At 43.0% G+C, this 11129-nt stretch overlaps 1 protein-coding gene across 1 annotated transcript in view; it reads right to left on the bottom strand.

Annotated features, from left to right (window-relative positions):
• Positions 1-667, bottom strand: part of LOC116064077 (collagen alpha-1(VIII) chain-like) — a 5228-nt gene extending 4561 nt beyond the window's left edge. Inside the window, exon 1 of the mRNA XM_035990856.1 lies at positions 452-667. Within this exon, the coding sequence (XP_035846749.1) occupies positions 452-620 (169 nt within the window). The 5' untranslated portion in view covers positions 621-667. The remainder of the gene's footprint in view (positions 1-451) is intronic.
• Between the last annotated feature and the right edge of the window lie 10462 nt (positions 668-11129).

Raw genomic sequence — 11129 nt, forward strand, 5'->3', positions numbered from 1 at the left:
ACAGTTTCTTTAGATAGTAAAATCAGACAGTTTGTTTAGATAGTAAAATCAGACAGTTTCTTTAGATAGTATAATCAGAGACAGTTTCTTTAGATATTGCTCCAGAGCTGCTAAGATTAGTGTATTTAGTCATCAACTATTAAATAAATCTCTAACTATTCTGATAATCAATTAATCGGTTTGAGCATTTGAATATATTTCTGCTATGACACGGTGTAAAACAACAGGTTTGTAGAGATGACTTCACTATTGTACGTTGAGTCTCTTTTGCGACGTCATGTCAACCTTCAGTTGAACAAACAAGGAGAAATAATCCACTCATTAATCCACCATGAAAATAATTGGTAGCTACTGTATGTGCCGGCTCCACTACACAGAAAAATACATATTTCTCTCCTTTTGGAAATCTCTGAACTGCTATGACACGATGTAAAACAGATCATTACTGTACCTTGAGTCTGCAGGAATCTCATGTCAGCCTTCAGTTGAACCAACGAGGCGGTCATCTCTCTCAGTGCAGCGTAGATGTCTTGAGGAAAAGCCTTCTGACAATCGGTACTTTCACTTGGGGAGACTGTGCCGAGCAGCAGCAACAGCATAAAACTCACAGAGATCTTCATCCTCACACTGGCAGCTTACTGATGAACTGGGCCGTCTGTTAACCTGTGTGAGCTTTATATAGAAGTCTACAGAAAAACAACATCACATAGGACGTCACAGATGTTGAATTGTTAATTTACATTGTCACACATGATGTGTCAACGTTAGTTTGATTAACAAGGGTGTAACCACTTCTTCACAGAACATTTTCCAGAGAAGATAAACACTTTGATGATCTATGATTACATTGTTAAAGGGTACCTTTAAACTTGGCCTTATCTTCCCATGTGTTTGTATGTTGACCAAGGTTATAATTGTTAACAAAAAAGAACAAAATAACAAAAACTAGGAGGAAAAAAACATTGTCGTTAACTGAAATAAAATAAAAACGAGGCATTACAATAATTAACTAACTAAAACTGTAATGTCTGTTTGCAAAACTAACTAAAATAAAATGCTCAAGTAAATGTACTTAGTTTTCATCTTTGTCAATGTCTTCCAGAGAGCAAATAACGTTATATCTTTCAGAGTTGACATTTCCGACCATAGACCTGTTTTATACAGTCTATGCCGTAGACACATATGTAGTTTCTGACTGGGTTGGACTGGGAACCCAGAAATTTGGACGTTTAATGACACATTGAACATAACATTGTTGGGACCACTTAAACCAGTGTTAAACTTGATTTTAAACAAAGAACTGATTTTAAACAAGGATACATGGGGTCAACATGTGCCTGAGACAGCTGTGGCCTACAGGCAACTCCACAGCCTGACTGCTTTCTGAGACAAAGGAAACCGTGGCAACAGACAAAGAGATCGGGGCCTACACGTAATTTTGACAGCCTGGAGATTTCACACTCCCGTATAAAAAAGTCCCCAAAATAGTCGGAAGTCTATGAACTACAGCCGTGTAGTTCACACACCTTCAAGAACACTCTGAATCCCCATTGGTCAGCAGTCTTTGAACGCCGCATCCGGTGACCGGGGAAATAAATACTCTGAGCACACATCTTCGCCTTGTCTTACCACCGCGGCTTCGGTCGCTAAAGGTTTGCAAGAAAACGTTGGTTTTAAATAGCTTCATTTTACACAAAGTGGAGTATTTTGTTGCTCTACCACTTCCTGCTTCTTACAGTGCAGATGCTTTGCTGCTTGCTCCTGCCTCTGCTTGCATATTTCTGCTGATAATCTTACTTTTCCTCTGAGAGAAACTATGAGCAGCAGCTCTTGGATACTTATAAATCACTGGACTATACATTTTTTGTAGACATAGTAAGCTATGCCATTTTTCAACATTTTTCTGCGTGAGCGTGGCGTATCAATAGCTCAAGCCTGTCCTACAGTGATTGTAGATAAAGCTAATTAGTGCCTCCCTTCTCTGTGGATGACTACTACAAACTGCTTCAGTAGATTGTAGTTCTGGAAACCAAAATTCAACAGTTAGAAGTAAATGTGGAAGTGAACAGATCATGTGGGAATGACACCACTTTACCATGGCCCCAAAACAATGGACAAAAGCATGCTAACACACGGCTAATTAGCACCAACAAGACTGCAAAGAAACAGGAGGGCTATGGAACGGGTAATAAATCAACAAGTGGTAGTCCTCCCTGGAACTCTTTTGGTGCAAAGCCTAAGAGTAAATCTTCCTGTGAAATGGGAGGACGACTAACGGGCAGGGCACAGCGCCCTGAGATTTGTGATATGAACGGCTGGGCTGCATTACCATCCAGGCAGAGCGCCTCTTCAACCCCTGTACTCAGTAGGACACAGCCGTGGACAGCCGCAAAATGGAAAATTAGCAAGAAAATGCCTCCCCAACAACCGAGTGTGCAAGTGGATAACTTGCTCCTCTGCAGCAGGTCCCTGGACATGACCTGGATTGCGTCTCATCGTCACACAGCAGGGTAAGGACTGAGAGCAATCTAAAAAGTAAAAAGCTACAGGGAAAGCTAACGACTGGGCCTCAAACTCTGATTGTGGGTGACTCTGCTGTAAAAGAGGTAAAAAGTAGTAAAAACACCAAAATACTCTGTTTTCGGCCCAAAGACATGGTGTCTGACTTGGCCCAAAGAATCCCGGATATCATGGCAGCACACCCAACTGTGAAAAACATTATACTGCATATAGGGTCACATGATGTAAAGCAAGAGTCTGAAGTGCTGAATCGTGACTTTATGAATCTGCTGAACACAGTCAGCTCCCTAAACGCGGAGCTGTTTATCAGTGGCCCTATACCACCAGTCAGAAGAGGAGCTGAGAGATTCAGCAGACTGTTGGCACTGAACAAATGGCTTTCAACTGCATGTACCGTCCACTCTCTGCGGTTCATTAACAATTTAAACATTGTCTGGGACGGCAGACATCTTTTTAAAGCAGATGGACTTTTCCTTAACAAGCCAGGAGTAAAGCTGTTCACCTCTAGCCTACTTTACTTTCTGCACCACACATCTGCTCCCTCGGCCAAGGACACAGGACAAGATAAATGAAAACAAGAGGAAGACACAACAAAGTGCAGCAGTGATCCACCACAGCCCCCACCTGAGCAAAGATTTGACCATGGAGGACCTCAGAGCGGAGACGAGAAATCTCAACCCCCTTCACCCGTCCAACACTCCTCAAACCCCCTTACCAACACCGATGATCCATCGCTCTCCCCACTCACCCTTTCCCCTCTTTCCCCCTGCCACATGTTGGGGTTCACTGACCGGATGGAGCAGCTGGTAGATGCTGGAATCAAGTTTGCCCCATTTCCTTCTCCCACCACTCGCCCCCAGCATCAAACTGACCCTGTTTGGACTCAACCACTGACAGTAAAACGCCAGGCACCTCTGCCCCCTCCAGGACGGCAGCGAACTCCTTCTCAACAGACTGATAAGTATGCTTGTGTACAGAATGAAACAAGCTTTAACTGATATGTGCTGGGCCCAGGCTGCATGCCTAGTGGCACTCATGACTCTTTCCAGGACAAGCCTGGGCCCTGTGTATTCAATTCTTCGTCAATCTATGTTGTGATAGGTAGTAGAAAAAGAATGGTGAATCCGCTAAGTAAGAAAAAGAAGCACTTAACTGCCAACTTAGCAAATTTAGCATCCATTCCTCGTCAGCAACATCCTGTCCCAAAAAACGAGACAGATAACTATCTTAACACACTAACACTAGCCTTACTAAACGTCAGGTCTTTGGCAGGAAAACATTTTTAATCAATGATTTTATTATTAAGCACAATCTTGATTTTATGTTTTTAACTGAAACCTGGTTAGACCATAATAACAGTGATGCTGTTCTCATTGAGTCAGCTCCCCCTAACTTCAGTTTTATGAGTGAGAATAGAGCGAATAAGAAAGGAGGTGGAGTCACCATTTTGTTTAACGACTCGTTCCAATGTACTCAAATAGCTTATGGAAACTTTGCTTCTTTTGAATATGTGGCTCTTCAGTTAAGGTCCCCCTCTCGACCTTTATTTCTAATTATCTACAGGCCACCTAAATACTGGGCATCCTTCTTTGACAACTTTACTGAACTGCTGTCTTTAATCTGTATTAACTTTGACTGTGTAGTTATTGCTGGTGATTTCAACATTCATGTTGACAACCCCCAGGATAGAGGGACAAAAGAACTGTGTTGTGTTTTTGAGACACATGCTGCTGAATCCATTTTACAGTTCAACACATGTACTTTAGTCTCAAACATGAGTCAACTGCTGTCCTCTCAGGACCAGGATGGGAAGTAGTGTGTGTAGAAACACTGTCTGCTCTCTGTTTCCTCAGTATAATATTACATCCTAAGTATTACACACACACACACACACACACACACACACACACACACACACACACACACATACACAGTGCGTTCAGTGTTCAAATTCCCAGTTAGTGACCAGAGATAACAGGATGTGCGTGTATGCCTGTGTGTGTGTGCCTGTGTGTGTGTGTGTGTGTGTGCCTGTGTGTGTGTGTGTGTGTGTGTGTGTGTGTGTGTGTGTGTGTGTGTGTGTGACTACCTGATTTTGTTATGTTTGGCTGTTATATCATGTTCAAGACATGTTTCAGCTACGAAATAAAACTAGAATCTATTCAAATATTTATTCTGTAGAAATGGTGTGATCACAGTAGGTGCGTCTCAATATCTGTTGAAAGATCCTGCTAACCCATTTAAACAGTCACCACTACACCTTAGATTTCATTAAGGTGGGTATGTTTTTAGTGTTTACTCTGTACCATTTATATTTTATTGTATGTATGTATGTTATCAACCTGTAACTTTACTGCCTTCTTGGCCAGGACACCATTGATATATAAAGGTCAAATATAAAATAAATTAAAGCTGCAAGCAGCGTTAGACGGGCCCTCACACCTCCTATCGCGTCAGGGTAAAAACCAAGGTGAAACATCAGACTCATTTAACCCATCCACCACCCCAACCTGTGTCCTGATGGAGAGCTCCAGTCTTTAATACTACTCCCTACCATCTTTCTACGTTATCTTCCAGCAACGTGGTCCAGCAGTGGTGACTCTGTGAGCCCAGTGCATCTCATACAGACGCTCAAGGGTGCTTTGTTGGTCGGTATCAGACTGAGGGCCACTGACCAAGCTGCCGTATATGACAAGTTAAGAGTGAGAACCGGTTGAGAATGTCAGATATTACTGCAAAACAGACAAACTTTCTTACAAAATAGATACTTTTTTTCATTAGTAATTGTTTGCATCATTATCATCATCTGGAGGGCATTGTGTACACCATTTATCCATCTCGTGTTATGTCCACAAATGGATTACATGGATGAATGAACTGCATGAAGAGCAAACAAAAGAATGAGTGATTTACATCGTCAAATGTACTGTAACAACACAAGCTGACAGAGGCAACCTGATCTCTCCATCTTTCTGTTTAGTTTCATGTTGTCTGAGGACAAACTTCCTTGTTGAAAGCAATCATCCAGAAAACAGGATCTGTTACCGGACACCTGAGGAGGTGAGGAGAGGTAAACAGCAGCGCGAGAGGGAAAGTGGATTTGAGGAGGGTAAAAGAGAACACTTCATGAAAAGTGGGATTTTCGTCCCCGCAAACACCCGTAAATCTCCCTAATTTTCGGCAGTTAACGTCAGTTACAGGCTGTGACCGTCGCGTTCGTCTGTGCCACATGTTGATGGAAACAAACCATGACGTATGTGGAGAGCTCCAGCAGAGGTGCTAATGGCTCTAATAAGCATATGAATAGCAGCGACACCGCGCCTGTCCACAGAATGTCTGGCCTGGCTTGAATTTCCTCTCTCAGTATTGGCTGAAAGGGAAGGGAAGTTTGGGGTCCTCTGCTGGAGCTGCTACCCCTGCAACCCGATACCGGATAAGTGGACGAAGATGGATGGAGTATTGGCTGAAGCCACTACTTTTAAACAACTAAAATCACTCCTAAAATCACCAGTCACTTCACCATATATATATATATATATATATATATATATATGTATATGCTATTATGTTGTATATTCATGTCATTGTTATGCTATGGACTACACTATATTACCATCAAGGACATGAATTTATTGAGGAAAGGAAAATTTGCCAGGAATGTGATGTTTATTCAAAAAAAGAGCTTTATTAGCACACAACAAACACAGCCTACACAACAAATGGTAAACTGGTAAGAAATGTAACTGGAGGTATTCTGTCTTTATTCAGTCCGTTCTGCAGACGTCTGTGGTGCGTTGCCCTGTACTTCTGCTGGCTGCAAAAAGGACGCACAATCCATCCAGCACACTCTGTCTCGCTTCCAGCAGCTGTAAAATCAACCAATAAAGACAATCAGTACTGCGCGATGCACTGCTTATGGACACAACACATCTATTAATTCATTAAAAAAAGTCACATTGACCAAAATGGATCTATCTTACCCTCTTTCTTCTCGCTGGACTCCGAGCTGAAGTCTTCACATACAACTTACACTGGCCCCGCTTAGCTCTGCCTAATAATGAAAACGCTGAAAGCAGCCACCCAGGCACACAGCTCTGTGCTGCTAGCGTTTAAACTTGCCTGCATGGTGGGGTTTAAACATTACTGCCAAAGTCTAAGTAGCCTGTTTAACATCAAAAGACAGTCATTGTACTTCTCAAGAGTTAATAAACAGTACAGACTAGCTCACCGTTTCATTAATAATCATATACTTACGTTGTATTTTCCTTTTCTGTGGGCGCATCTTTACGGAGCCCCGGAGGTGACAGAGGAAAAAAATAGAAACGCTCCGTACATCTTTTAGGAGCGTGGTTGTAATTCCGTGATAAGCAAGTGAAGTTTGACAGAGTGTACAGACAACTCTTTTACCAGTTGGTCTGAAATACTCCCATACTTTGGAAGCTTTTGCTCTAACTCTCAGAGGAGTCATCTCCCTCCACTATTTTTCAAATCACAGCAGTGAGTAGGGGCAGAGTGATAGAGAAAGACAAAGAGGAGGCAGATTAACCAGCAGGGAGCGAACAGCACACAGACTGGTGTGGAGGTGAATTACAGTGAGTTTTAATGGAATACTGGGGAAGTTTAATAACAATAGAATAGACAATAGACAATTGAAGTCCAGATTATGAGGCCATTTCAGCAGAGCCAACAGCTTCATATGCCACGGACATGTGAATATGATGAATTTGCCAGTATTTTAAGAAGACAAATGGTTGGGACTTTGTCATGCAATGACACAGCTGATATGCTTTCTGTGAAGCCCAGTGTTGTGGTGTCAGCAGAAAGACTTCTCTTAGAAGACTGTACAGTGGTGCCTCTGTCTCCATTCCACCAGACAATGTTGGATGAGCAAGACCAAAGAAAGGTCACTGTAGTCATGCCACTATGGACAGTGGATGAGCTCTAGGAGACTGGGATGCTGTTTGCATGGAATGCACATTTTACCTTTATGGCAAAGCCTGATTAAAACTAATTGTTAAAATAAATTGTTTTGTGTATCTTTTTTACACAACATTGGCCATTGCTAATGACATACACAGTAATTAATCTAGAATACTTTCATTAAATAAATGCAGAGCAGCAGCCACAGTGTAAAACTCAGAGATCTTCATTCTCACACTGGCAGATTACTGTTGAACTGTGTCATCTGTTAACCTGTGTGAGCTTTATGTAGAAGTCTACAGCAAAAACAAAAGGATGTGTGAACACAAATCAATCGTACTTTGCATGATGTAGGGTGAAACGTTACTATGAAGAACAAAGATGGGAACCAGTTTATTGTAATGTGACACTTATTTCCCGGTACAGCAGAACATTATACATATAAATACATTTTTAAAGGGTAACTTCTGTATTTCTCAAACTTTATTTCCCCATGTGTTTGTGCCTGTGATGGCCCTCCTGCTAGAGCTGGGCCTGCTGTGTGTCTGTCACTTGTGGTCACAGTTTTCTTTTCTATTCTGTATTTCTCTGTTTAAAAGTTTAAACTCTGTCTCTGTAAAGATATAAATGTGTCCAATAAAATCCTGAAATAAAGAAGTAGTCCCGCTGAGGATGGATATGTGAGACGGTCCGTCTGAGACTGAGAGAGAGGAACTTACCTTGAAGGGGTTTCAGGCTGCAGAAGGACACACTGGAGATATCCCAGCATGCAACAGCAGCTCCACCTGCTGGAGGAAACTCTGACTTACAGTCAGTGAGGTTAGAAATATTCAGATCCTTCACCTGAAGAAACATTTGCCAGGGTTAGAGGTTAATGCCAAACTAAGCAACATAGAATAACATTACACTGATAAAAACTGTGTTTTAAAATACTTTACTGTTAGGAGATAAGGAAGGAAAGAACACGTTGGAGGTACGCCTTCTACAAAACAACACGAGAGAGGTCTGGAGTAGAGGGTGACAATTTTTCGGGACTCGCAGGTCATGGTATTCCCGCAGGAGTCCCGTGGTACAGGAGTCAATTTCACTGTTGGTAACGTGATAGGGACGGAATAGAGCATAAAATCAACAGGAGTGGGCGGGAGCAGAACGGAGCCGGAGATTAAATAAAAAAATGAAGTTGCAATGCGGTGAGTGCGCCCAAAGATTGCGAGGCATTCCTAGACTACTTAGTATGCAGAAGGCAGCGATTCTTCTAACCCAGCGGTCCCCAACCTTTTTTGCGCCACGGACCGGTTTAATGTCAGACAATATTTTCACGGACCGGCCTTTAAGGTGTGGCGGATAAATACACAAAATAAAATGATACGACCGGCATAAAAACTGTGGTATTTATAATAATAAACGTGAATCCACTGTGTACTCGTATGCAACTTTATTAGCAGCGTCCTCGTAACATCGCGCCAACAACATAACATGAGTAACATCCTCTCTGCCCCCTAACACTCTCTGGTCGCTATGGTAATGTTTAAACATGCCTTCAAAATAAGATACAACACAAAAACAAATATAAAGTGCATGAAAAATACAACTCACCATAACGCTAAATCAATGGGAGCCCTGAGCTTGTTTCTCTGCAACGAGACGGTCCGATCTAGGAGTAATGGGAGACAATGACACCCGAAGTGTGCTGCTTATGTCCAGTCTACTCCGTAATTTTGTTTTGGTTGCTGTCAAGCGTCAAGAGTGAGTCATAGACGGATGTATCAGAGGGAATCCGGTCATTTTTCAAAATAAAACATCGTTCAGACTAATATAAGTTATTTATTCTTTCTCTGCGGCCCGGTACCAAATGACCCACGGACCGGTACCGGTCCACGGCCCGGGGGTTTGGGACCGCTGTTCTAACCTACCCTAAATCTATAAATGTGTGTTTTGAGTGTGATAAGATCTCCGTTAGGAATTACGTAATGAACAACACGGTCTCACGGCAGTTTGTGTAATTGTCATGTTGTTTTTAATCTATTGATACATGTACAACAACACGTTTATCTATTTTTTTTTCGTGGTGGCCAGCACGAAATGGGAACATCTATTCAGAGATTGGGTTTAGGAAAAACACAACGGGGAAAGGACGCCTCACACGCCGGGAGACGGCCGCGGGGGACGCATGACAATAACGGGATGGTTGGGATTAGGAAAACAACAACAGGGAAACAAAACGCCACAGGCGGGACGCCATCCCCGGTCTCCTGGGTGAAAGTCCTGTATTGTTTGACCCATCCACCCCCCCGACCAACCTCCCTACGCGGATTTTCGCCTTTTCATACTACTAGATCCTAGTAGTATACTACTCCTAGATTCAGGAGTCTCTCTCGGGATTTAGCAGGACAGGATTTTTGGGGAGGGGGGCAGTAATGTGATTGGTATATGAGGGGAGTATTTTCGTGGGCTCAGGATGGGATGGAAGCGACAATTGATTCCTGTGTCACCCTCTAGTCTGGAGGGGACTGAAAACCATCTCTGGTTGAGAATTGGGAATAAACTCAGGCCCGAAGGCCAGAAAAGATCTGACTCCATATACTCGTAACCACTCTAATTCCTGCGCGTCTGTTGATGAGACTTTTGATACCAGAACTCAAAGAGCAATGCAGAGATGATAGATTAAAGTCAAGCAAGTTTACTAGTCCAGCAGTTAAGTCTTACACACACATATGTGGGTCCATAAAATGACTCTAATGGTAAGATGGCAGCGCGTGCAGACGCTGCAGTCCGGCACTCCCACAGCTTTGACGGTTACTTTACTTTGACAGTGGGTTTTGTGAGCTTGTCTGTAAGAGTGGATGCTTCTGTACGATACAATCTAGCGCAACTGCTTCTGGTGGGGGATTACTGCACTCAGAACAAATACAACTGGAACTCCATTCCTCCAGAGATCCGGCGATCACCGGTGAGTGGGGAGACTACCATCCCCCGCTAAGGAGAGGAAGCAGAAGCGGGGAAAGAGAGGAGGACTACGGGCCAAACTTAAGGCTAACCCCCCACAAACCAGCGATCCAGCGTCTCTTTTTGGCCAACTCTCGGTCACTCAACAATAAAATGGATGAGCTAAGGATGTGAACTGCCACACACAGCATGGACTATTGCGTAATTGTAATAACAGAGACCTGGCATCCCAGATGCTGCTATCGAGCTCACGGGCCGCACCGTCTTCAGAGCCGATAGGAACATTCTCTCTGGTAAGAGCAGAGGAGGCGGACTTTGTATCTTCACTAACAACCTATGGTGTGCAAACGCCACAGTTAAAGACACCCACTGCTCTTCAGAAATAGAATATCTAGTTACCCTGCAGACCCTTCTATTTGCCCAGGGAATTTACTTTGGTTGTAATATTAGCTGTTTACGTACCACCACACGCTAATGCCAAACTAGCTATGGAGAGTTACAACACACCAGCAACCAGACAGTGTTGTCATAGTTGCAGGAGATTTTAACCACGCCAATCTTAAGACTGTATTGCCCAAATTTTACAAAAGTATGTAACCAACCAGAGAAAGCAACACATTAGACCAAGTACACTGCAATATTTCACAAGCGTACAAAGCCAGCCACATCTAGGTCTCTCAGATCACTTCTCTATTGCCCTGACACCAGCATATAAGCCACTCAGCTGCAGTCAGAGACCATCC

This window comes from Sander lucioperca, chromosome 13 (genome assembly GCF_008315115.2).
Source record: "Sander lucioperca isolate FBNREF2018 chromosome 13, SLUC_FBN_1.2, whole genome shotgun sequence".
In the NCBI taxonomy this organism is placed as follows: domain Eukaryota; kingdom Metazoa; phylum Chordata; class Actinopteri; order Perciformes; family Percidae; genus Sander; species Sander lucioperca.